The 27236-nt window shown below is 47.4% G+C and overlaps 1 protein-coding gene across 1 annotated transcript; it reads left to right on the top strand.

Annotated features, from left to right (window-relative positions):
- The first annotated feature begins 1388 nt into the window (after nt 1-1388).
- On the top strand, nt 1389-25525 carry LOC148043948 (C-type lectin lectoxin-Thr1-like). Its single transcript, XM_087722490.1, has 8 exons — nt 1389-1446; nt 1824-1918; nt 2402-2542; nt 3880-3994; nt 6578-6672; nt 7531-7671; nt 24042-24156; nt 25270-25525. Exons 1-8 carry the CDS (start codon nt 1389-1391, stop codon nt 25335-25337), a joined length of 828 nt encoding a protein of 275 aa, XP_087578616.1. The 3' UTR covers nt 25338-25525.
- Nucleotides 25526-27236: the final 1711 nt, after the last annotated feature.

Raw genomic sequence — 27236 nt, 5'->3', positions numbered from 1 at the left:
GACTTTGGGCCAATCACCAGGAGACGGTAAGTTCTAGTCCTCTTGGGTGACCCAACTCATGAATTGATTCTCACTAATAGTCCCAACGATCATAATCTTATTACATGGGTAAATTCTGAGATGGTCATTGAAGTGTCCACTCCTAAATATCCCAGAATCCAGAAGCCATTTTGCCATCCCAGTGATGGGAATTCCGTTGATTCCATGGGAAATTCAACCCCATATTGAACAATCCTAAGTGACACAATGAAGATCACCAGTTGAATTGAGAAAAGGTGGGCAGGAAAAAGTCAAACCACAGCCTTGCAAATATTGCTAAAATATTACTAAATTAAGCACATGAAGCGTATCAGCTGGCTGGAATGACAGTTATATGATGAAAGCTTTCGGCCAACTTATGCACACGTCTCTCTGCATTTTTTAACTGCCAGAGAAGTTTAAGCCATATATGGGGAAAGAGGGCAACGTTGACACCCTGATATTCCGTTTGTGGGTTTTCTGGTTTGGGGGTATAAAGGACTTGACCATGTCCTCCTTCTACACAGAGCAACATCATCCTGCTTCATTCTCCACCTCGAGGTGTCTACTTGGGCTTCAACACCCCAGACGAGGATCCAGAGTTGAAAGGAAGCATCCTAGGGACAGGTGAGTGCTGCTCTCCCACCTGGGCAGAAACTGATAGGTGAGGCCCCTGCGTGAGATCACCGCTGCCTGTCTCTCTCCATCTGAAGGGACCTCCTCCAGGTGGCTGCAGGCAATGTCCAGGTTCCAGCAAGAAATCTGGAGGGGGATCCCTATAGCAGAGAACAAGGGATCTCCTGGGAATCTCTGGGAGAGAATAACAGGATACGGAATGAGGGAGTTGGAGGGATCGTGGAGGTCTTCTAGTCCAGCCCCCTGCTCAAGCAGAGACTCCATTTCGGACAAATGCCTGTCTAGTCTCTTCTTAAAAACCTCCAGTGTTGGAGCACCCACAACCTCTGGAGCCAAGACATTCCACTGATGGTTCTCACTGTCAGGTTGCTCCTCTCCTTGATTGGTTTCCATCCGTTGCTTCTGCCTTCAGGAGCTTTGGAGAAGAGGTGGACCTCTTCTTCTTCTACGGGAGAGGTCTTCCTCTGAGAGACCTTCTCAGGAAACCCACCCCCACCCCAGACATTGTGGGGCAATTTGACGAGAGCCACTGGGCTCCCATCACACCTGTTGCTTGACCATGAAGGAAACACAGGGTCCAACTGAGCGACTGCAGATCTGCAAGACAACATTTGGGACTCTCAGGCAAGGGTGCCAGATTGGATGTGGGGCTCTGATGGGGCCCTAGAACAGCTCTCATTGCCCCTTCCAATTTGCCCCTCTTTGCTCCCCCCTGCAGGAAAGGAGGGAAGGCCATGGGGCGATTCCTCTTTGTGAGCCTCGGTTTGCTGGTCGTGGCCCTCTCTCGAAGAGGTGAGTTCACACAAGACGTGAAGCTTCAAAGAAATGAATCAAGGCTGCCTGTGACGAAGGTTTGGGCATTCTGCTAATGCAGCTGCTGTGTCTGTAATCCAAATCATTTTCAATTTATTTTCATGAAAGACTTTTGCAACTCAGCAGACTACGCCTGTTCTGCAGACCCAGCTGTCTCCTCCACCTCCTCCTCTTCTGACCATCTTCTCATTTGGCTTCCTCTACAGACCCAGCTCCTGCTTCTGCTCCTCTTCCCCTTCCTCCTCCTCCTCCTCCTCCTCCTCCTCCTCCTCCTCCTCCTCCTCCTCCTCCTCCTCCTCCTCCTCCTCCTTTTTTCCTGGTCTTCTTCTCATTCAGGTTCCTCTTTTCCCACACAGGAGTCAAAGGCGGCTGTTGTCCTCATGATTGGCTCCCCATGGCTGGGTTCTGCTACAAGGTCTTAGAGGAACAAAAGAACTGGGAGGATGCAGAGGTTAGAAGTCGTTGTGTGCTTGTGAATCTCCTAGTTCAGGCAGAGGGGAAATCTAGGCAGAGCCAAGGGAGACCTGGATGGGTGTGTGAAAACTCAGCAAAGACCATGATTTTAGGAGAGCCTGGGATTCAGGTCTCGGTGGAAGATAGATGGGCTTTCGTACAGGGAGAGCCTTTCATGGCCAGCATGCAGTGGTGGGTGAAGGCCTTCCAGACAATAGACTTCCCGAGGCTTTGCCACCAACTCTGGCTGGCCTCTTCAGACATCTGGGCACCACCTTGACTTTGAAGCGATGGGGATCTGAGATTTTAACCAATGAATACATTCACGATTTATTCACAGGTGAGCATGTAAGGAGATGCTCAAGAGCTGTGGACTCTAGCGAGGGCATCCTCAGGGTCAACAGAATGAAGATGGGTGGCTGGGACCCTTCAGTCAGCTCTCTGCTCTTTGCCCAAAAGTCTTCTTCTGTTCTTCTCCCAGACCTTCTGCAAGAACCACAAGCCAGGCTGCCACCTCGCCTCCATCCACTGCAAGACAGAGTCAGATGACTTGGCCGAGTACCTCAATGACTATCTCAGAACCAAAACCCATGTCTGGGTTGGACTGCATGATCCAACCAAAGTAGGTCTCTTTCTGCTGATAATGTTCCCAGATCCATATTTACTATTTCCAAGGGACCTTTTGAAGGATCCTCCGATGGGAAGAAAGGGACCCTTTTGCCAAAAACTGAACACCCAAACATCTGAATTCCCAGGATATTTTTCTATTTCTGGATCTCATGATTGCCACCTATCCAAATGTTCAAATTTAACCACGCCTAGCTATTCTTAGCTGAGGAGAGGGCGGGGGGAGAAAGAGGAGGAGGAGGAGGATGTGGGTATGGTTTGAGGGGGGAAAGGACTAGTGGGGACATGATACCAGTGTTCCAGTATTTGAGGGGCTGCCAGAAAGAACAGGGGGTCAACTTATTTTCCAAAGCATCAAAAGTTAAGAAGAGAAACAATGGATGGAAACTCGTCAAGGAGAGAAACTTCCTAACAGTAAGGACAATTAACCAGTGGAACTCCTTGCCTCCAGAGGTTGTAGGTGCTTCATCACTGGAGGTTTTTAAGAAGAGACCGGACAGCCATTTGTCTGGGATGGTCTAGAGTCTCCTGCATGAGCAGGGGTTTGGCCTAGAAGACCTCAAAGGTCCCTTCCATCTCCATTCTGATTGATTGAAGGGTAAGGCCCATTCAGCTGTGGTCACATCTTCAGACTGCCTTTTCTCTGAAGCAATGGGCATGTCAGGTTGTGACTGATGAAATGTGAATCTAAGCCAAGAACTGACCAAGAGCTGTAGACCCCAGTGAGGAGATGTGCAGGGTTCAACAAAGTCCAGATTGTGGGCAGGACCATGCAATCTGATCCCCGCCCTTTTCTCACTTGCACAGTACAAGCGCACCTGCTTCCTCCCTGATGAATCAACACCCTTCCTTGTGGTTGCTCTCCTTCTCCCCCAGATGTCCTGCAGGAAATTCCAGCCAGGCTACCACCTTGCTTCCCTTCCCTTTCAGTTTCTTAGTGTCTCGAATAGTCCTGGGGTTTTGCTGGTGGTCTCCCACCCAAGAACTCATTGATTTTGACCCCGTTTATTGTTCTGGGCTCAATCAATATCTTCCAGGGCTGCCATCATGTTGAGCATGAGGCAAGATGGCTCTCAAGCTGAGCTGGTGGCTTCATGGAGACTCCAGATAGTTTTCTTCTGGGTTCTATTTTTCCCTCTGGATCTCCTGATCATCCCCCACCCAAGCATTCACCGATTTTAACTCAGTTTGGCTGTTCCAGATCAAGTTAGATGGAGAGATGGAGAGAGAGATGTTCTCTTTGATCCTTAAAACCTGAAAACGTTCCTCTCTGACCTGGGCCCTGAAGAGCCTCTTCCTCAATTGGCCAACATGGCTTCTTTCTCATCTTAGAACTTCAACTGGGTGTGGACAGACGGATCTAAAACTGACTACCTACCTTGGAGGAAAGATCAGCCCGATCACTTTGGGAACAAAGAGTTCTGCGTTGAGATTGTGGAGTTTACGGGTGAGTCAAGATGGTGGTGAGACGGTTGAGGTGCAATTCCAGCAATGAGGATTCAGTGGGTCCATCTTGGAATTTTCACCCCATGGCCACTCATGGCCTCTGTTTGCCTGTTTGCCTGTTTGTTTAAAATGGATCTGTAGCCGCCCACCTTATAACCAACACCCTAACAAACATTAAGCATCATAACTTCCATTCCCCTCCATCCTCTAAGAGCTGAAGAAGCTTCTTGGATGAGAAACAAAACATCTTCAAAGAGAAAACCAGTAAAGTCCAGTTGCCTCCTGAAAAAGCACCTTTGGAACAACTAGACAGATTCTTCCCTCATGCCATCACTCTGCCAAACTCCTAATTCCACTGATTATGCTTGAAGATATTTCCCCCTATGGTGTTTCCACAGTATTATCCTTCTCTTTGGCTCATCCTTCTCATCTTTCCTGTTATCTTCTCCTGTTGGTATCTATGACTTACCTCTTCTTGTTACATATTATGATTAATGATTGTAACTATGATCTATTACATATGTCCTATCACTTTCTTCTTCTATATATATATACACTGAGAGATTATGCAGCAGAGACAAATTCCTTGTGTAACCAATCAAGTTTGTCCAATAAAAAATTATATTCTGCTCTCCTCTCCTCTCCTCTGCTCTATGTTCTGTTCTGTTCTGTTCTGTTCTATTCTATCCCTCTCATCCCATCCCATTCCCATAAATTGGAGTTGGATATAAAAATCATTACAGGACCATCAACTCATAATAAAACGAACAAGCTCCCCCTTAACCTCCCTTGGAAAGGCCACCATTGTCACAGGACATCTGAATTTTGTGCTTCCTAGCTTAAATCTCTTAAATCTCTCTCTCTCTCCCCCCCCCACCATATTTTGGCATACCAGGTGCTTTGACATATATATATATCTCCTCTGTGCTATCCCCATGTCCTCCTGCCAATGAGGGAGAATCCCTGAGAAATGCTCCCAGGGAGTCCCTGAAAATCTTTCTCTTTTCCTACCCAGGGTATCTCCAGTGGAATGATGATAATTGTGAAGTTTTGCGACCTTTTCTTTGCCAGTGCAAATATTAGTGCAAACAGTTCCTTCAGCTGCTCCAGAGGCAGAGAAGCACCTGGTTAAACATTGGAGAAGCAACGAAGCCCCCCTGCCTGCTGAAATCTCTGCTCTGCACCCCTTCGCTTCACGGATGCTTTCTGTAGCTCGGATCTGACTTTGCTCCTCCAATAAATTCTCTCTAGCATGACTGGCCTTGTTTATTTGGGAGACCCAGGAGATGGTGGAGGTTTAAAGCTGAAGACCCCAGACTCTTCTGCATGGCAAGGCTTGGCCTCAAAGGGGTGGTTGGGTGGGGGGTCTCATCAGAAGGACCATCCATTGATGCTGCGATGAGGCTCCCTTGCATGTCCTCCTCATTGAAATCAGCAACTCCTTCCCTTGAAGGCTTAGATCCATCCACAACATCAACACCATCCCTACTCCAAAGATCCTCGGCTTTTCCTCAGTGGCCCATTGAGGCCCATCTGACCTCAGGGCCACATCATTTATTTCCACCACAGACGTTTCACACTGACCATCCATGAGGCTTCCTTTCCTTTCCTTTTTCTTTTCCTTCTTTTCTATTTCCTTTCTCTTTTCCTTTCCTTTCTCCTTTCCTTTCCTTTTTCCTTTCCTTCTTTCCCATTTCCTTTCCTTTTTCCTTTCCTTCTTTTCTATTTCCTTTCCTTTTTCCTTTCCTTTTCTTGTTTCCCATTTCTTTCCTTTCCCTCCCCCTCCCTTCCCTTCCTTCCTGGTGGTCTGAGGGAGAGGGAGGGGACCCTTTTCCTCCTTGCCCCCCTCTCAACATCTGCTCTGATGGCAATTATGGCTAAAAAAAATTCAGGTGCTCAGGCATGAAAATGTGCTGCTTGAACACTATACTTTTCCACACACACTGAAAAAAAATTAGAGGGAACATTGCCTCCAGGCCACGGTTGTCCCAGAGGTGTTTGTTTTTTTCAGGAGGCAACTGGACTTTCTTGTTTTTCTTTGAAGACGTTTTGCTTCTCATCCAAGAAGCTTCTTCAGCTCTGACTGACCCGTCCTTCCATTCCCCGCCATCCAGTCAGAGCTGAGGAAGCTTCTTGGAGGAGAAGCAAAACGTCTTCAAAGAAAAACAAGAAAGTCCAGTTGCCTCCTGAAAATTTGGATTCTGTATATCGAGCCTGTCTTCTGGAGCGTTGGTGATTCTACCCCGTTTGGTGTCACCTGCAAATTTGATGAGTTCCCTTTCTATCTCCTAGTCTAAATCGTTTATGAATGACACACCAACTGAATGATAAACCATCCAAAAGGGGACAGGTTCACACAAGACATGCAGTTTCAAGGAAATTAATCAAGGCTTACCCTAAACAAACTTTGGACAATTTACAAATCCAGTTGCTGTATCTAACCAAATCAGTTTCAATTTATTGTCGTCAAAGATGTTTGTAGTTCAGGAGGTTGAGAATGTCCTGAAGACCCAGAGGTCTCCTCCTCCTCCTCCTCCTTTTCTCCTGGCCATCTTCTCCTTGGGCTTCCTCTCTTCCCACACAGGTGCCAAAGGTTGCTGTTGTCCCCAGGGTTGGCTCCCCATGAATGGGTTTTGCTACAAGCTCCACGATCAACTCAAGACCTGGAATGACGCAGAGGTGAGAAGTGCCGCATGCCCATGAATAGTCCAAGTAGAGAAGACGCAGTAGAGCCTTGTGGAAGACCCAAGTACCCTCTGGCTGGGCTGAAGACCCATCAAGGGAGATCTGGATGGGTGCAAGAAGTCTTGCCATGTGGTGAGATGGGCAGCAAACAAATTCAATAAATAGGAAATGAGAAGGTAGCAAAGGACATAATCTTGGAATAATCCAAAATGCAAGTATCATATGGACTAAATTCATATTCAAATTCAGAATAGAGCTGGAAATGACCTTGGAGGTCTTCTAGTCCAGCCCCCTGCTCAAGCAGGAGACTCTCTACCATTTCAGTCAAATGATTGTCCAGTCTCTTCTTAAAAACCTCCAGTGATGGAGCACCCACAACCTCTGGCGGGAAGCTGGTTGCACTGGTTAATTGTTCTTACTTTGTACTGATCTAGGCTTTCGTGGCCAATATCTGTTGGGTAGGGTTGAGCTTCAAGGTTGAGTGACTATCTTGTGGGTGTCAGATTTCCTCATCTTACACTGGCAACTCTGGCTGTCATCTTCAGGCATCGTCTTAAGACCTTGCCTTGGAGTTTGAGTTTGGATGAAAGTCCATCACTCAAGTTCTCTGCTCTCCTCTTGTGGCTAAGCAGAACCTGACGGACAAGCTCTGGTTGCCACGTCCTGACTTGACTAGGTTAGTTACCCATGTTACAATCTGCAGACTCCAGCAAGGACTTCTTGGGATTCAACAAAGATGGTAGCCGGGACTGTACAATCAGATCCCTCCTGTTTTCCCACATGCACAAACAGACAGATGTGTTCCTTGTCTGGTGAAAAAAAGGCCCCTTTCTCTGTTGTTGTTCTTCCCAGATGTTCTGCAGGAAACACAAGCCAGGCTGCCACCTCGCCTCCATCCACAGCCTGGCAGAGTCAGCTGACTTGGCTGAATACCTCTCCGACTGTCTCACAGAGAAGGGAAATGTCTGGATTGGACTGAACGATCCACAGAAGGTAGGTCCTTCCTATCGTTTATATTATCAATCCCTTCTACAGGTTCTGACAGATTCGGGAGAACCGGTAGCAGAAATTTTGAGTAATTCAGAGAAATGGCAAATGCCACCTCTGGCTGGCCCCAGAGTGGGGAGGGAATGGAGATTTTGCAGTATCCTTCCCACAGGAGTGGGGAGGGGAGGGGGATTTTACCATATCCTTCCCCTGGAGTGGGACGGGAATGCAGATTTTGCAGTGTCCTTCCCCTGGAATTGGGGATGGGATGGGGATTTTGCATTACCCTTCCCCTGGAGTGGGGAGGGAATGCAAATTTTGCAGTATCCTTCCCCTAGAGTGGGGAGGGAATGGGGATTTTGCAGTATCCTTCTCCTGCCACTCCCACCAAGTCACGCCTACACAACCCATAATTTAAAAAAATGAATTTCACCACTGTTATGTGATGTATATTAGAGGTGGAGCCCCTTTGAGAGTTGTATGCAATGAAATTTCATTTTAATGTATGCCGATTAGTGTACATTCAAAGTGACAATAAAGTTATTCTAACTCTATTCTAAGAAGGTAGGGACCTCCCTGCCAGAAGCTCCCGCCTTGGACAAAACCTCTGGAAAACGTGATTTACTCCAATCCTGCCTCTCCTTCCCCTCACTGACCTTTCCTGCCCAGATGAAGAACTGATCGCTGCCTTTAAGGGATCCCACTCTGACCCCCCATCTCAGCCTCCAAGCCTTCTCTCACACTCAGCTCCCTTCTCAGCCTGACTTCCTCTCTCTGGCCCATTGAATGGCCTCCAGAGCCTCAGAGTTACCTCTGGTGGGCCATTCAGGTGGTGGGGTTCATTCCTTCCCCCTTGATCTAGATCCCCCGAGTTTGGCTGGGGGTCTCCCACACAAGGGATCTTTGATTTTGAGCCTTTCTGGTATCAACCAGTATCGGCCAGGGCGGTTACCAAGTTGGGTATGAGGCAAGATGGCTCTCAAGCTAAGCTGGTGACTTCATGGACACCTAAAGGTAGTTTTCTTCGGAGCTGTTTTTTTTTTAATTCTCCGGATCTTCTGATCCTCACCTATGCAAGCATTCACCAAGTTAAAACCTTGCTTAATTGTTCCAGATCAACTACGATTGCCTAGATCAGGGGTGTCCAAACTTGGGAACTTTAAGACTTGTGGACTTCAACTCCCAGAATTCCCCAGCCAGATGACCCCAGAATGCAGACCTTGGCATTAAACCGGGGGAGGGTGGCTCTTAAGAAAGACCCTCCTTTGATGCTACGATGCTTTCTTCTATGTAAATCAACCTCTTTTCCCAACCATCTTCTCCACAAGGAAAATCGGGAGAGGGGGGAATAATTATATTTTCTGCTCCCCTGTCCAGTGCCTACCCGTCTGCCTAGGGCAGATCAGGAGATGTCTCCCAAAGCCCCCAAACAACAGGCCACTCTGTCAGCCTCCGCTTTGCTGCTGCTTCGGCTGCCATTGAAACGGGGAGGGGGGGGCATGGTATTTGGGAGGGGAATCATTGTTGTGCTGGAGGAAGATTCTACATTTTGAACTGACCATGTGGAGGAAGGGAGTTTCCCGCCAAGGCCAACGGAACCACCATTCCATCCTGGTGATGCCTTTCGACGTTATCTCCCACCTGACATTTGGGAGAATTATGATTGGACTGTGCACGGGACTCCAAGGGGAGGGGAATGAATTATACAATATATTACTCGCTTTTGCGCCTAAATAATCAGACTTAGCTTACCTAAGTTTTTCTTTCCTGATCTTTGAATGAGGAAGGGCTGACATACCCTTAGGATGGCTCAACTGACTCAAAGTATGGCTGTTAACAATCATTATAAACCATTGTTACTGTGTGGAGACCGAGAGCCTTTGGCCCTGCAAAAATGGGGGGTGGGGGTATTTAATGGTAAAATCCCCTTGGACACCTACACCACCACCCCAGCCAGGTCGCATATCAAGCACAACCTCAAACTAAGATGGAGAGAAACAATTAAACTTTTTTCCCCGCCTGCATTGATATAGTACTTGGGCTGCATTTGGTTAAAGAGGTCTCTGCAGGAAAAGGGATTCTCTCAAAATGCGGGAAATCTTTTATCGCCATCCCTGGTGCCTCATGAAACCTCACACCGAAGAGGAGATTTGCACTTCTAAGATCAACGCGCACGACAGGACAAAAAGCATAGAATATAGAATAGCGAAGTTGAAGGTCTTCTAGTCCAGTGTTTCTCAACCTTGGCAACTTGAAGATGTCTGGACTTCAACTCCCAGAATTCCCCAGCCAGCGAATGCTGGCTGGGGAATTCTGGGAGTTGAAGTCCAGACATCTTCAAGTTGCCAAGGTTGAGAAACACTGTTCTAGTCCAACCCTCTGCTCAAGCAGGAGACAGACCTCCTTATCATTTCAGGCTCTTTTGGGAAGCCTCCCAGGATGGAGATCCCAGAACTTCTGGAGGCAACTTCTCTCCTAGGTCAGTTTCCATCCATCATTTCTCATCTGGCCTCTGGTGCTTTGGAAAATAGTCTTTGTAGGAACCCCTCAAATATTGGAAGACTGCTTTCACTGGTCCTTCTTTTCATCAGACGAGACATTCCCAGTTCCTGCAACCGTTCTTCATGTGTTTTAGCCTCCAGTCCCCTAATCCTCTTTCTTGCTCTTCTCTGCACTCTTTCCAGAGTCTCCGCATCTTTTTTATATTGGGGTGACCAGAACTGGATGCAGGACTCATGACTAGATTCTTTTATTTATTTGTTTTTGTTTTTTGCATTGTGGTGACCAGAACTGGTGCAGTATTCAAAGTTTGGCCTTACTAAGGCTTTATAAAGCGGCACTAAAACTTCATGTGATCTTAATTCTCTCTCTTTATTAATGCAGCCCAGGATTGCATTGGATTCTTGGCTGCTGACCTGCACTCTTGGCTTATATGAAAGTGATCGTCCACTGGGAATCCAGGATCCCTCTCACAATTACTTGCATTTAAGGCAAATTCCACCCAGTCCACACCTATACAGCTGGCTTTTCTTTAAGAAGTTAGGAAACAACTTTCCTAACTTCACACGTCCACAGAACAAGAACAGCTTAATACCGTGTTTCCCCGAAAATAGGGCAGAGTCTTCTCTTCTTTTGACCCCCCGAAATAAGCACTTGGCCTTGTTTTCGGGGTGGTCTTATCATTTTTGAGGTGCAGGAGGGGGCGAACCCGGCACACTGTTACTGCAAACATTGCTACATTTGCTACATTCTGACTTTGTCCCTTTTAATTGCTGGACTGTCAGAATTATACTGTCAAAACAAACAATAGCAATAGCAGTTAGACTTATATACCGCTTCATAGGGCTTTCAGCCCTCTCTAAGCGGTTTACAGAGTCAGCATATATCGCCCCCAACAACAATCCGGGTCCTCATTTCACCCACCTCGGAAGGATGGAAGGCTGAGTCAACCTTGAGCTGGTGAGATTAGAACCGCTGAACTGCAGATAGCAGTCAGATGAAGTGGCCTGCAGTGCTGCACTCTAACCACTGCGCCACCTCGGCTCCTATACTCTTTGCTATTTCTTCCCCAAGGTTGGCGTGTTCATGCTTGACGGATTATGTTTTTCGCTTTTGGCACAAGATCACGCGTGTCCTACAAGACTGCTCACAACAAAATGCTCCCAGCAGAGTCTCTTGTCGGGGGTTTCTTGCTCTGCGCCTGGGGCTCATCTGTCAGTTTCGCAAAGCCGCGGGCAAAGAGAACGGAAGTTTACACAATCATTTAGGAACACTTCCTGCTTTTGGTGGCTTCCTTTTATATGGCTTGATTGTTTCCTGGATGACTCGGTGTAGAGAGTATTTTTAGTCCTTTCCTGCTGAAAAGGATCCTTCCCCCCACCCACCCACACCCACCCACCCCTCTCTCTCTCTGGCTAGCCAAGAGGAAAACCACAAAACCGCAAACCAGCAGGGGGCGCCCTCCCTGAACTGTACCTGACCTGCCTTTTCTGGGATTCCACCAAGTGTCGGAATTGGCATCAAAACCCGAAGGATCTTCTACTGCAGTGACAGGGAAATCTTTCTGGTATTTAAACTTGCAAGTGGAACATGGGCATTGGAAACTCCTTGCCACTGAAAGGGAAGTGGCCACTTATTGAGGAGTGGGGAACAGAGCCCCACTGGCACATTCTGTCTAAAGAGCACTGCAGGAATCCTGGTTTATTTGCTTTGGGGGCACAGTACCTTTTAGATTTTAATTTTGCATCTATTATTTGTTAAGCTAAAAGAAGACCGTATTTGATTTTTCTTTTAACAACCCTGTAATCTCTTGCATTGGTGAGGAGCTCAAGCATTTACTGGCCGGATGCCCTTCCTGATGCCTATGCTGAGTTCACAGCAGGCAATTTACACATTGCACCCAAAGAGAGAAATATCTCCTGCTACCTAGGATCAAACTCACAGCTTCCTGAAGCGAGAGCTCCACCTCTGGGCCACTGCATCCCTCAGAAGAAGAACATATCGTACCTTACAGTTATATCCATAATGAAGGGATTTACTTCTTATGTAATTGTTGCTTTTGTGTCAATTTTTAAATTTTGTTTCTTGTCCTCCCCTCCCTAATTTTCCCTTTTTGTTGTAATTGTGTATTTTAACTTTCTATCTGAAATTTAATACAATTCTCTCGCCCTCCCTCTCCATATGTGTGTGTGTGTGTGTGTGTGTGTGTGTGTTGTATTTATGCTGATAAATAAATAAAGGGAGACTAGTATAGATCTATTTCAAGCAATTTAGCTCTCATCAGCTAGCCATACCCTTACTGGGATTAGAACCTGTGCTGTATTGCATCTTAGGCAGATGTGTTAACCATTAAGCCACAGAGTTCTTCTCCTTATCAGCTGAGCCAGGGAGAAAGGTATATATTTAAAGTCAAGATAGATAGATAGATAGATAGATAGATAGATAGATAGATAGATAGATAGATAGATAGAGATAGAGATAGAGATAGAGATAGAGATAGAGATAGAGATAGAGATAGAGATAGAGATAGAGATAGAGATAGAGATATACATACCCACACCCACATATATACATACATACATACAGCCTCATAGAACCTACAAGCAATTGCAATGCTCCTATGAAGGCAGATAACCAGGGACACAGGTTTTTCGACTGTGCAGGAAACATGTCGTAGCTTGTAAAATGTTTGCTAATCACATTTTTATTGCCCCAGAAGAAAAACCCTCTGTCAAAGAGTAAAGACATCAAGAAAGTTGATATTTATGCAGTTTTATTGTTCCTGGGTAAGGCGTATTTTGGCTGACGATTGCGTTGCTTCGGCTGATTTTTACTTGTTAATTGGGTTTGGACTGTGGAGGTGTGTGATAAAAATTTTCTTTCTCTATCAATTTCTGCCAGGACCGAACTTGTCTTCTCCTCTGGTGAAGGTCCACGCAGCATCTGTCCCACTTCTGGGAAAGCCCTTGTGATTCTGGCCCGGATGCAGCATGGAATGGCATTGGTCAAATCAGCCAATGGCCTCTGGAGCGCTTGGGATGGGAGGTGCTCAGCTATTCTCCGCCTCCAGGACTTCTCAGTGGCTTCTAATGCGCTCAGCCACAGAGCATCCTTCTGGGCCAGCTTCTGGAGTTGGGAGGGGGAGGCTCCCTGGATGGACGGAGCTTTGCAGACATTTGTCCGATGCACCAGTTGCTCCCTTTCCTGGACCGGGAGGCTCTGCTCATGGCCACTCAGGCCTTGGTCACCTCCTGTTTGGATGACTGCAATGGGCTCCCCGTAGGGCTGCCCTTGAAGACTATCCAGAAGGTTCACCTAGTCCAGAATGCAACAACATGCACAATGATTGATTGTCCTAGGTCGGGCCATGTGGTTCCACCACAAAACCGCGGAGTACAAAATCGCGCTCGACGAAAGCGCGCATTTGACGTCATCACAGCGCGACGAAAACATCGCACTGTGATCGAAAAATGTAAAAATAAAGCGAAAATCTTACCCTAACCCCCCAAACCTAACCCTTAACCTAACCCTAAACCTAACCCTAAACCTAACTGTTAACGTAACGCTAAACCTAACGCTAACCCTTAACCTAACGCTAAATGTAATGCTAACGCTCTAACCCTAACCCTAACCCTTAACCTAACCCTAACCCTAACCCTTACCTTTATGTGAATCAGCTTACTTTAATTTTAATTTTATTTCAATTTTTAATTTTTTTCGTCGCGCTGTGATGACGCCACACGCGCGCTTTCGACGATCGCGATTTTGTCCTCCGCGGTTTTGACGGGTCACGGGGCCATGTAACCCCAAGGTGGCATAAGCTGGGTAGCCTCCTGGTTTTCTTCCAGGTGCCGGTTGTTACCTTTAAAGCCTCCGATGGCACTGAGAAAGGATGTCTAGATTAACAGGTTAATAGAGTTGGAAGGGACCTTGTGGGTCATCTAGTCCAACTCCTTGCCCAAGCATGAGACTCCATTTCTGACAGAGAGCCATCCAGCCTCTTCTTGAAAGCCTCCAGTGATGAAGCTCCCACAACCTCTGAAGGCAACTTCTGTTCCATGGGTTGATGGTTTCTCCTTATTTCTAGGCTGAATCTCTCCTTGATCAGTTTCCATCCATTATTCCTTGTCCGGCCTTCAGGTGCTTTGGCAAATAGCGGGACCCCCTCCCCTCTGGGGCAGCCCCTGAGATATTGGAAGATTATTATCATGTCCTCCCTAGTCCTTCTCCTCATTAAACTAGCCATGCCCAGTTCCATCCACCGTTCTTCGTATGTTTTAGCCTCCAGTCCCCCAATCCTCCTCGTTGCTCTTCTCTGCAGTCTTTTTTACATGGTGGCAACCAAGACTGGAGGCAGAATTCCAAGTGTGGTCTTACTAAAGCTTTTTAGAGTGGTATTAGTACCTCACTTGATCTTGATTGCATCCCTCTGTTAATGAAGTTTAGGATTGTATTGGCATTTTTGGCTGCCACCACAAACTGCTGGCTCATATTTAACTGGTTCTCCACTAAGACTCCAAGATCCCCTTCATAGTTACTGCTGTTAAACCTGGTTTCACCCAATCTATATCCGTACTTTTGGGGGGGGGGAGGGTGCCTAGATTTTGCTTTTCTCTCAATTGAATTTCATTTTGTTAGATAGGGCCCAGGGTTCAAATTCATGTCCACAGACTTCTACCCATCCTTTCAGTTAGGAGAGCCAATTCCTACTCCCTTCCCTTAAATATTACACATTATGGGGTCTAGAAAGTCTGGATTTTCTATGGCAGCCCCTGTCCTGTGGGAGTCCCTTTCCCCTTGGATCTCTGCAGATCCCTGCTCTGCCGGCCTTCCAAAAATCAGAAAGACTTTCCCACCAGGACAGAGGACTGGAGGAGGGACTGCGTGCAGAAGAAAGCTTCAGGTTGATGCCAGGTTTTTTTTGCTCGTGAGTTATTTGAATTTGAATTTACTTTATTTGTATGCCACCCTTTTCCCTGAGAGGGTCTCAGGGCGGCTCACAATTCAAGGGAGGGGGAAAAAAACAAACAAAGTTACAAAACATAAAGACCATACACAGCTAAAAAAACACAACAATCATACCATTCGAAGTGGGGCCGCAAGTCTTTAGCCCCAGGCCTGTCGGAACAGCCAGGTCTTAAGGGCTATGCGGAAGGCCTGGAGGGTGGTGAGGGTACGAATCTCCACAGGGTTATGTTGCTTTATTGTTGATGTTGGTTTAATCATTGATTGGGAGATGGGCAGCTCTGTAAATGTTTTAAATAAGTAAATAAAACACATCTGACCAAACCCCCCAGGGACGCAACTTATTTGTGCTTAGCCCTGTTGCTGAAAGTTGTTGCAAAAAAGCTACATCCTGGTTGTTAGGCAAAAATTCCCACCCACCCCCCAAAGAAATCCACCCCCTGCCTTGCCTATAAATGCTGCTGCTCCCTTTGCTGGAGGGGAGCCTGGAGGTGCCATCAAGCAGAATTGCTACCTGCGGAGGCAAAGGGACAGGTGAGTGGGGCTCTCCCACCTGTGGGCACCTGCGAGGGGAGGCCCCCCGCACTAGGTTGCTTCTGCCTGTCTCTCTCTCCACCTGAAGGGACCCCTTGCAGGGGGCTGCAAGGGATGTCCAGGTTGCATCAGGGGGTCTGCAGGAGGGTCCCTCAGGCAGGGAGGAAGGGATCTTTGGGGGATATAGAGAGAGCCTTTCTAAGGAAAGCCCCCTCCCCATTACACAGCAGGATCCACTGTGACCCAAGGATGTTGCATGGCCAAAGAGGCAGAAATAGGAACCAGTTGGGCGAGTCCAAAACTGCCAAAGAAACTGAGGGGGGGGGAGAGAGACTTGGTCCCAGGTTGGATGTGGGGTGGCCCTTCCTGAGGACCCTCCCACCCATCTCATTCTCCCTTCCCCTTCTCCCCTTTTCTCTGCAGGGAAGGAAGGAAGACCATGGGGCGATTCTCCTTTCTCAGCCTCGCCTTGCTGGTCATGGTCCTCTCCCTAAGTGGTGAGTTCGAGCTGGGTGTCTCCTGTTTGGAAAACCTCTTGCATAGGAACCCCTTCCTGATTTAATCCCCCCCCCCCCCCGAATATCCTCTCACTGAAGTTGCTTTTATTCCTGTTTGGCTTCCTGTGCAATTTGGATCCCGTCTTAATCTCTCGGCTCCAGGACTCGGGGCTGTTTGCAACAATGCAAAAACTAAGCAAAATTAATACAGTCGAAATACAGAAGAAATTAAAAGTTAAGACTTTTGCAAGAAAGGTGCATCCATGTGTCACTAAAATAAATGCGGGGCCTTCTCCATGGGCGATTTGACACATAAAAGTTGGTCTTGTCTCACAGAGTAAGAGCTGAGCATCCAGAGGGGCACCTGAAGAGTGGCAACTCCTGGGCAATGGGTGGCAGGTGGGGGCAGTGGCACAAATAATCAGCTGTTAAGCCATTTAGGGTTCAGATGTTTGGATCATCCAGGAGATCCTTCTGGACAGACCCAGGCGACCCCCCCCCCCATACTTTGCACTGCTCGATACCTTGGCTGATGCCTTCCGCAGCAATTGCAATTTCAGGAGTCTGTCAAAGGTAGCCTCACATTGACCAGGTTGCAGTAGTCTAGATAGGTGGCGCAGTGGTTAAATGCAGCACTGCAGGCTACTTCAGCTGACTGCAGTTCTGCAGTTCGGCGGTTCAAATCTCACCGGCTCAGGGTTGACTCAGCCTTCCATCCTTCCGAGGTGGGTGAAATGAGGACCCGGATTGTGGTTGGGGGCAATATGCTGACTCTGTAAACCACTTAGAGAGGGCTGAAAGCCCTATGAAGCGGTATACAAGTCTAAGTGCTATTGCTATTGCTAGTAGCTAAAGTGGGGATAATTGTTGCTCAGTTTGACTGGCTCAGGAAGGTCCCCATTGGTTCTAAGTGTGCAAAATCTTTTTTTTTATTATTATTATTAATTTTTATTTATTTATTTATTTTCAAAACAAACCTATATTGTAAAAAGTATATCAGCTGGTTACACAAAAGCTTTTGTGCATCTCTTCCACCGTCATCAAATATAATTCATATCAATTCAACTGTCTTAACTCAAATATTTACTATGTTAACATCATCATACCTCCACTTTTATTTGACTACGGTTGTTTAAACATCCTTAATCCTTAAGTATACCAAGGTTCAATCCATAGCCACATGCTGGCATTTCATTTGCTTATTTATAAAATCCTCCATTAACATTAAGTGTGCAAAATCTTAATCTGGTTTTCGAAGGAGTTTTTCTGGCTTGGCACGGCTCCCTAAACGATAGCAATAGCCATAGCAGTTAGACTTATCTACCGCTTCATAGGGCTGTCAGCCCTCTCTAAGCGGTTTACAGAGTCAGCATATTGCCCCCAACAACAATCCGGGTCCTCATTTCACCCAGATAGATAGATAGATAGATAGATAGATAGATGATAGATAGATAGATAGATAGATAGATAGATAGATAGATAGATAGATAGATAGATAGATAGATAGACAGACAGACAGACAGACAGACAGACAGACAGACAGACAGACAGACAGACAGACAGACAGACAGACAGAGCAATAGCAATAGCAGTTAGACTTGTATACCGCTTCATAGGGCTTCCAGCCCTCTCTAAGTGGTTTACAGAGTCAGCATATCGCCCCCAACAACAATCCGGGTCCTCACTTTACCCACCTCGGAAGGATGGAAGGCTGAGTCAACCCTGAGCCGGTGAGATTTGAACAGCCGAACTGCAGAACTGCAGTCAGCTGAAGTAGCCTGCAGTGCTGCATTTAACCACTGCGCCACCTTGGCTCTGATAGATCAACAGAAGTGACAGATGAACACAAAACATGCCATTTCCGGGAAATTAACCGAGGCTAACCCAAAATTCAGACTCTGCGCCCATCACCCAAGTCACTTTCAATTTATCCAGAAAGTTTGTAATTCTGCAGGTTCCGCTTACACTCTGCAGACTGAGCTGACTTATCCTCCTCCTGCTGGGCATCTTCTCATTGGGGTCCCTCTCTTCCCACACAGGAGCCAAGGGCTGTTGTCCCAACGAATGGTTCTCCAGCGGCAGCTTTTGCTACAAGGTCTTCGATGAAGCCAAGACCTGGGAAGAGGCAGAGGTCAGAGGTCCTTGTGTGTCTGTGAATCTCCTAGCCCAGGCAGAGGAGGAAGCCAGCCAGGGCCCAACTCTTAACTCCAAACCGTACTTTATGAGTCTTGACCAATGTACCTTTTCGTGTCTTTCTATGTACACTGAGAGCTTATGCGCCAAAGACGAATTCCTTGTGTGTCCATTCACACTTGGCCAATAAAGAATTCCTATTCTGTCCTTTGGTTGGGGTGAAGTGGAACCTACTCTGTGGGTGTGGCCTCCTTTGTGGGAGTGGCTTGCTGGCCATGTGCTCTCTCTCTCTCTCTCTCTCTCTCTCTCTCTCCTTCCTTTTGTCTCTCTGTCCCTTTTTTCTTTTTTTCTTTCATTTCTCTCTCACTCTTTTTCTTTCTTTTTTCTTTCTTTATTTCTTCCTTTCTTTCTCTTTCTCTCTCTCTCTGTGTCAGTCTCTCTGTGTGTGTGTGTGTGAGTGGTGGGTTTCAAAATTTTTAGGAACCTACTCTGTGGGTGTGGCCTCCTTTGTGGGAGTGGCTTGCCGGCCATGTGCTCTCTCTCTCTCTCTCTCTCTCTCTCCTTCCTTCCTTTTGTCTCTCTGTCCCTTTTTTCTTTTTTTCTTTCATCTCTCTCTCACTCTTTTTCTTTCTTTTTTCTTTCTTTATTTCTTCCTTTCTTTCTCTTTCTCTCTCTCTCTCTGTGTGTCAGTCTCTGTGTGTGTGTGTGTGAGTGGTGGGTTTCAAAAATTGTTGGAACCTACTCTGTGGGTGTGGCCTCCTTTGTGGGAGTGGCTTGCCGCCCATGTGGCCGGATATGAAATTATGAATTAGTACTTAGGTCGGTCCAAGTGGCTATTCAGAAACTCTGGCATTGAAGCATGCAAGTCTTAAAGCTGTCAAGTTACAAGATCCTTGCCGGTGGTGGGTTTCAAAAAATGTTTGGAACCTCTTCTGTAGGAGTGGTCTGCTTTCCGGGTCCACTGGTGGAAGATCTTCTAACCGGTTCAGTAGATTTGACGAACCGGTTCTACCGAATAGGTGCGAACTGGTAGGAACCCACCTCTGAAGTGGAGAGACACGAGGCTGTGTCCACGAATAGGTAGCGAAGCTCATGGTTTTTAGGATAGCCTGAAATGCAAATATTCTGTGGACTGTGGACTGGCCTAGGTTTTCATTAAGTTAAGCCTAATGTATGTTGTGTTTTTTAAACTGTTTTTGTCTTTCCCCTATTTGTTATTTTATTTTATCTCGTGTTTGTAAGCCGCCCGGAGTCCTCCTGGATTGGGCAGCATATAAGCTCATTAAATTACGAATTAAATTAAATTACAAATTATTCATGGGCAGAATCTGTGGGTTGGTCATTGCGGATCTTGAGTGACAATCGTTTAGGCAATAAATTTCCTGATCTCTCAGTGGCATCTACGGACCCCCCTCGCCTGTAAAATGATAAGTGCAGAGAAGAACGGCTAAGATGATGAAAGGCCTGGAGACTAAAATACACGAAGAACGATTGCAGGATTTGGGTTTGGCCAGTCAAGAGAAAAGATTAGGACTAGGAGGGACAGGATGGCAGCATTCCAGTATTTGAGAGGCTGCCATCCTGTCCCTCCTAATCCTTCTTTTCTCTAGACTGGCCAAACCCAAATCCTGCAAAAAGGAGGGACGTTAAGGAGGGACAAAGAGGAGGGACGTTAACTTATTTCCCGAAGCACCCGAAGGCAGGACAAGAAGCAATGGGTGGAAACTAATCAAGGGGAGAAGCAACCTGGAATTGAGGAGAAACTTCCTAACAGTGAGGACAATTGAGGACAGTGAGGACAATTAACCAGTGGAACAGAAGTTGCCACCAGAAGTTGTGGGTTCTTCATCTCTGGAGGTTTTTAAGAAGAGACTAGACAGTCACTTGTTTGAAATGGTATAGGATTGATTGATTGATTGATTACATTTATATGCCGCCCTTTTCCCCGAAGGGGACTCAGGGCGGCTCACAATTCAAATCAGAGAAGGGGGGTACAGACAGGGGGATAAAAAAGACGAACAGAACAATACAAAATTTAAAAGCACACAACAACCATGCCATTCGAGAAGGGGGGCAAAAACTCTTTAGCCCCAGGCCTGTCGGAACAGCCAGGTTTTAAGGGCTTTGTGGAAGGCCTGGAGGGTGGTGAGGGTTCGAATCTCCACGGGGAGTTCGTTCCAGAGGGCCGGAGCAGCCACAGAGAAGGCTCTCCTCCGGGTAGTCGCCAGCCGGCACTGGCCGGCGGATGGAATTCGGAGGAGGCCTAATCTGTGGGATCTAATCGGTCTATTGGAGGTAATTGGATCTCCTGATTGAGCAAAGGGTTGGACTACAAGACCTCCAAGGTCCCTTCCAGCTGTTTCTGATTGATTGGTTGAGTTTAACTCGTGAATCTAAGTCAGGAATTGTTGGAGAGCTGCAGACTCCAGCAAGGACACTTGCGATGTTCAACAAAGCCATGGTGGTGGCCAGGACCATGGGGAAGGCTTTCCTTTCCCCCCCCCCTCACACGCACAATATAGCAGTAGACTTATATACCGCTTCATAGGCCTTTCAGGCCTCTCTAAGCGGTTTACAGAGAGTCAGCATATTGCCCCCAACAATCTGGGTCCTCATTTTACCCACCTCGGAAGGATGGAAGGCTGAGTCAACCCTGAGCCGGTGAGATTTGAACCGCTGACCTGCTGATCTAGCAGTAGCCTGCAGTGCTGCATTTAACCACTGCGCCACCTTGGCAACAAAGAACCCACACAGGGAGACACAAAGGAGGGGTTTCCTTTTCTGCTGACCCACCTGGCCTTTCCCTCTTGTCGCTCTCTGGCAGAAGTACTGCAAGAAGTACGACCACGGCTGCCATCTTGCCTCCCTCGACGGCAAGGAAGAGGCGGAGGACATGGCCGTCCACCTCTCTCAGAAATTCAAGGCCAACATCTGGATTGGATTGAGCCGCCCATCGCATGTAAGTCCTTCTCTGTTGCTCGTGGCCTTCAGGGAGCCCTCTTTGGGGACTGCAAGGCCCAGGCTGGGAGGGCGGCTCCCCGTTTTTATATTTTGCGCAGGTGTGGTTCATGTTGGCTACCGCCAGGCTTCCACCTTTGGCTCTCTTCTTATTTTCAATCATGGCAAAAGGCTGGCTCAGATATACCGCATTTTTCTGACTATAAGACGCACCACAATTTCGAAGAGGTAAGAAAAAAAATGTTTGACTTCCCTCAGCTCCCAGCAGAACTCTGCAGGCTTCAGTAGGGCTGGGGCAAGGCAAGAAAAGCCTCCGTTTTTGTGAAAAATGGCCCGTTTTTCGCCTGTTTTTTACAAAAATGGGATGCAGTGGCACGGCTTCGGGAAGCCAAAAATGACTGTGTTTGGTGTATAAGACGCACCAAAATTTCCATGCTCTTTTATGGGGGGGTGCGTCTTATACTCCAAAAAATGCGGTGGGTGGTCCTGACTTTATGACCAGAATTTATGTTGAGACCTTTGTTAAGGGAGTTTTGCCCCATTTTACAACCTTGCTTCTCACAGTTGTTAGGTGAATCATTGGAGTTGTTAAGTTAGTCCCATGGTTGTTAAGTGAGTCCAGCTTCCCCATTGGCTCTACTTGTCAGAAGGTGGCAAAAGGTGGCCGTCATCACTGTGAGTCAGTTGACAAGCCTCTGAATTTTGAATGGGATAGGCTGCAACCGTAGTGTGAAAAATGGCCACAAGTCACTTTTTTCAGTGCTGTCGTAGCTTGAATGGTGGCTAAATGTCTAAATGACTGTCATAAATCAAGGACTAGCTGTACAAAGGAGAGGAAGTTTCCCTGGAACTGAGCTCAGCTCCTGGAGACTTTATGAACACAAAGGTTGTTTTCTTTTTAAACCCAAGTCTTCTACACACACACACACGCACACACTGTCTCCAGGAGGCTTTCCAGCTTCCAAGAGGGATCCGTAGCCCTGGGATTTTGCTGGTGGATTCTGATCCAACGGCTCATAAACGTTGACTCTGCTGATCTTTCAGAAGCCCCCCGTGTCCCCCAGGGATTCCTCCGTGTTTGGGCATCAGGCGAAATGGTGATTTCACAAACGACTCCAGGCAATGTTCTTCTGGGGTGTTTTTTTTTCTCCTGATTGTCACTCACAGCACTTAAGAATGGCGTTTAGACCTACGTGCCGCTCCGTGTTCCTCCAAGGGCATAGAAAGAGCCCTTGTGGGGGCTACGATGGGAGGCAGAGGGATTGGCAACATTGACGGGAAAGGTGGCCTTTCATAGCAACCGCCCTGAGCCCCATGGGGGGGGGAACCTATGCCACGCGGAGCCTTCTCTCTGGGCATGGCAGCCGTGGCCCCAGCTCACCTCCACCAAGCATGCACCTGCACCTCCTGCTGGTCAGCTGATTTTCGGGTCTCTGGGGGGGGGGGGTTGCATGAGCATGTGCAGGGGGTATCGTGCGTGCAGTGGCGAGGAGAGCACGGGGGGTGCCACCATCTCACCCCACCCCTGCATCCCACGTTTGGTCCCAGGAGGCTGCAGGGAGGCCTACTAGAGTGGCCCGAAATGGAGCAGGGGAGCCACACACACACATGAATGGGGGGTGGGGGAGCACAGGGGGGGGGTTGTGTGTGCATGCACAATGGGGGGTGGGGCACGGGGGTCGTGTGAGCACACATTGCATTATGGGTGCAGGTGCATGCATGGTTTGGCATACGATGGCAAAAAGGTTAGCGGTATATAAGCCTTAGACTTATATACCGCTTCACAGTGCTTTCACAGCCCTCTCCCAGTGGTTTACAGAGTCAGCCTCTTGCCCCACAACAATCTGGGTCCTCGTTTTACCCACCTCGGAAGGCTGGAAGGCTGAGCCAACCTTGTGTCAGGGTCCCAATCGATACCCTAATTAAACCTTGAGCCTGAAGCCCAGTTGTTTATTAGTCAGCACGAACCAAGTGAAGCCAACTCTGACCTCACTTAATTCGGGCCTTGGCTCTGCCCCTGTTTCCCCCTCCCCCCAAGGTGTGTCATCAGCCACGTTCCCCAGTGAAGCAATTTTAGGGGTTGTAGAAGTCACTCCCTCCGGCCACTCTGGGTACCCCTGGAGATGACCTTGACGTGGCTGGCTGGAATGTGCTTTGTTTTGACTGAAGTGCAAGTTCCTCGATGCAGCTGCGAGGCTCGAGTCCCCACCCCGCTGATCATGGCAACTCAAGAGCAGGTCAGGAATGCATCACAAGTTGACACCTTGACCTGGTCAGCATCGAACAGAATGAGCCTGCAATACTGCATTCTGCAGTATTGCAACCACTGCCGAGGTGGCGCAGTGGTTAGGGTGCAGTACTGCAGCCACTTCAGCTGACTGCTAGTTCTGCGGTTCAAATCTCACCGGCTCAGGGTTGACTCAGCCTTCCATCCTTCCGAGGTGGGTGAAATGAGGACCCGGATTGTTGTTGGGGGCGATATGCTGACTCTGTAAACCGCTTAGAGAGGGCTGAAAGCCCTATGAAGCGGTATATAAGTCTAACTGCTATTGCTATAACTGCTATTCTAATCACTGTGACACCACTTTTCTAAGAATTTATCCACTTATCCAAGAATTCATGAACTTTAATCCTATTTAGCTGTTCTGGATCAACTGAAGTTGACTAGACAGATGGAGAAAAGGAGGCTTGGTTGTCTCTCTGCTCTGATCCTTGAAACCTGCCAACTGTTCTCTATCTGCCCTGGGCTCCACCTTCTCCTTCGCTATCGTAGTTTCCCTATCATTACAGAAAGAAAACTGGAAGTGGAGTGATGGCTCCAAATTCAGCTACGAGTCCTGGAAATCAGGAAAACCTGACAACAAGCAGACAAATAAGAACTGTGTTGAGCTCTGGGCTGAATCAGGTAAGCCAAGGTGGGGGGGAGGGGGGGGAGGGGAGGATGCACTTCCAACAAGTGGATCCATTTGAGGAACCTTGGAAGGCTCAACGCTTGGCAACCGATGACCTCGGGCCAACAAGAATGAAAGCCCCCATTCCTTCAAAAGCTCAACATTTATGTACCAATGATTATAGGACCATCATCTTACAAATAAATAAACGAGCTACATCTTAATCTGGGGTGGGATAGAATAGAGGAAGGGAAGGGAGGGGAGGGGAGGGGAGGAAAGGAATGGAAAGGAATAGAATGGAATAGAATGGAATGGAATGGAATATGGAAAGAATAGAATAGAACAGAGTACAGTAGGGTAGGGTAAAGTAGAGTAGAGTAGAGTAGAGTAGAGTAGAGTAGAGTAGAGTAGAGTAGAGTAGAGTAGAGTAGAGTAGAGTAGAATAGAATAGAATAGAATAGAATAGAATAGAATAGAATAGAATAGAATAGAACAGAATAGAATAGAACAGAGTACAGTAGGGTAGGGTAAAGAGCCGAGGTGGCGCAGTGGTTAGAGTGCAGCACTGCAGGCCACTTCAGCTGACTACTAACTGCAGTTCGGCGGTTCAAATCTCACTGGCTCAAAGGTTGACTCAGCCTTCCATCCTTCCGAGGTGGGTGAAATGAGGACCCGGATTGTTGTTGGGGGCGATATGCTGACTCTGTAAACCGCTTAGAGAGGGCTGAAAGCCCTATGAAGCGGTATATAAGTCTAACTGCTATTGCTATTGCTATAAAGTAGAGTAGAATAGCGTAGAGTAGAGTAGAGTAGGATAGGATAGGATAGAATAGAATAGAATAGAATAGAATAGAATAGAATAGAATAGAATAGAATAGAATAGAATAGAATAGAATAGAAAAGAATAGAAAAGAACAGAACAGAACAGAACAGAACACGAACAGCTAAGTAAGTTATCTTGGTTGCAACAACCTGCTGAGCCCCCAGCCCGTTTTAGCTGATGTGGTTCTCCACCTGTGGTGTCTTCATGTCCCCAGCAAATGAGGGAGGAGCCACTGAAAAGACCTTCTGGGACTCTCAGAAAGTCACTGCAAATGAGTAACCAAACGTTTTATTTTGCTGTCCAGGTTACAAGAGCTGGAACAACGAGAAGTGTGCATCCTTGCGTCCGTTCTTCTGCCAGTGCTCGTCCTAGTGCAAATCTCTCCTGCTCCAGAGACAGTGAACTCCTGGTGAAATTTGGAGAAGAAACAAAGCCCCCCCCCCTTGCCTGCCAAAATCTCTGTTTTGCCCCCCTTCGCTTCACGGATGCTTTTTCTACCTTGGATCTGACTTTGCTCCTCCTGATGGGCCAGGAGGTCAAATAAATTCTCTCTAGCATGACTGGCCTCCTTCATTCTGCAGAGCCAGGAGACGGTTGAAATCCAAAGACCCCCAAATCTTCTGCATGACTAGACTTGGCATTAAGGGGAAAAGGGTATCTCTTACGAAGGACCCTCCTCGGATGCCACAATGATTTCTTGCACATCCGTCTCATTTTAATTGGCAGGTTGTTGAATCTGCTTGGCCTCACCTCCATTTTCCCACCCCCAAAACTGATTTGTTTGCAATCCCCCACCCCCCTCTGTATGGAGGATCCTGCCAGAAAGGGCATGGGAATGGGATGGTGGAGGGGATCCCTGAAGGTTGTGTCTTCACTGGCTGCTCTGTCAGGGCTGCAAAGATCTGAACGTCCACTGGATGGCACCAAAGAGGCCATGATGCACAAAACAACAGAGTTGGAAGGGACTGGGGAGGTTTTCTGGCCCAACCCCTTGCTCAGGCAGGAGACCTTATGCAATTTCAGACAAACGATTGTCCAATCTTAAAAGCCTCCAGTGATGGGACATCCACGTCTTCTGGTAGCAAGTTGTTCCACTGATTAAGGGAGTTTCGCCTTAGTTCCGTATTGCTTCTCTTCTTGATGCGTTTCCATCTGTTGCTTCTTAGCAATAGCAATAGCAGTTAGACTTATATACCGCTTCCTAGGGCTTTCAGCCCTCTCTAAGCGGTTTACAGAGTCAGCATATCACCCCCAACAACAATCCGGGTCCTCATTTCACCAACCTCGGAAGGATGGAAGGCTGAGTCAACCCTGAGCCGGTGAGATTTGAACAGCCGAACTGCAGATAGCAGTCAGCTGAAGTGGCCTGCAGTACTGCACCCTAACCACTGCGCCACCTCGGCTCTTCTTGTCTTGCCTTCTGATGCTTTGGAAAACAGATTGTCCCCCTTCCTCTTTGTGGTAGCCCCTTAGATACTGGAAGGCTGCTATCATGTCCCCCTAGTCCTTCTTCCTTCAGACGTGCCCAATTCATTTGGCTTTCATGTGTTTGTTTTGCTTTCAAATAAACTCTGCTTCAGGTGTTGTGTCCTCATTTATCCAGTTGCAGAATGGATCGGAATTTTGTTTTAGTAATTGGCGACCACAAAGGGACCCTGAGGTTAACCTGACTGATGGCTCTTGCCTGGGTTTCTTCACCCAAACTGGCATTGGACCATTTGTCCAGAGGGTCTGGACTCTGCCCGCCTCAGTACAGGTAGTAAAGTGTTCTGTTCCCCCCTTCTCCGCTCGTTAACAGACGACAGGCAGACAAACTTAAAAGGAAAGAACTTTATCAGTCCTCGGCTCAGACTGGCTGCGAGCCCAAAAATAAACATAAATAAAGTCTCTGACAAGAAGATAACATAATGCAAAACAAAACTCTTACAACGCAATTCACTTCTCCGAGTCTCTCCTTGAATCAGGTTACAGAAAGCAAATCACTTCTCCAAGTGTCTCTCACAAACAAACCAGGACCGATGAACAATGAATGATGAACGTTGACTCCTGCAACCAGGGCATGGCACCATCCGTCCTTTTATCACCAGAAGACGACACTAACGAGCCCCAGCTGCATTGTTAATCTTGCATCCCGACTCAACTCACAGCAAACTTCTGCTGAGTCACAACATAAAGAGGCTCCTGAATGTGGACAAAACAACTATCCCCATATCAAAACAACTTCTTTTCTATGCGGCCAGAATCTGAAAATAACATTTCACACAGCACAAT

Source organism: Thamnophis sirtalis, unplaced genomic scaffold (genome assembly GCF_051295495.1).
Source record: "Thamnophis sirtalis isolate CommonGarterSnake01/CBP01778 unplaced genomic scaffold, rThaSir2_p1.2 scaffold_9, whole genome shotgun sequence".
Lineage (NCBI taxonomy): Eukaryota > Metazoa > Chordata > Lepidosauria > Squamata > Natricidae > Thamnophis > Thamnophis sirtalis.
This window is presented reverse-complemented; position numbering and strand designations above follow the sequence as displayed.

Coding starts and splice junctions, on each gene's coding strand:
- LOC148043948 (XM_087722490.1), top strand. CDS start 1,389: ATGGGGCGATTCCTCTTTGTGAGCCTCGGTTTGCTGGTCGTGGCCCTC. Junction 3,995..6,577: donor TGAGATTGTGGAGTTTACGG/GTGAGTCAAGAT, acceptor CTTCCCACACAG/GTGCCAAAGGTTGCTGTTGT. Junction 7,672..24,041: donor GACTGAACGATCCACAGAAG/GTAGGTCCTTCC, acceptor CTATCATTACAG/AAAGAAAACTGGAAGTGGAG.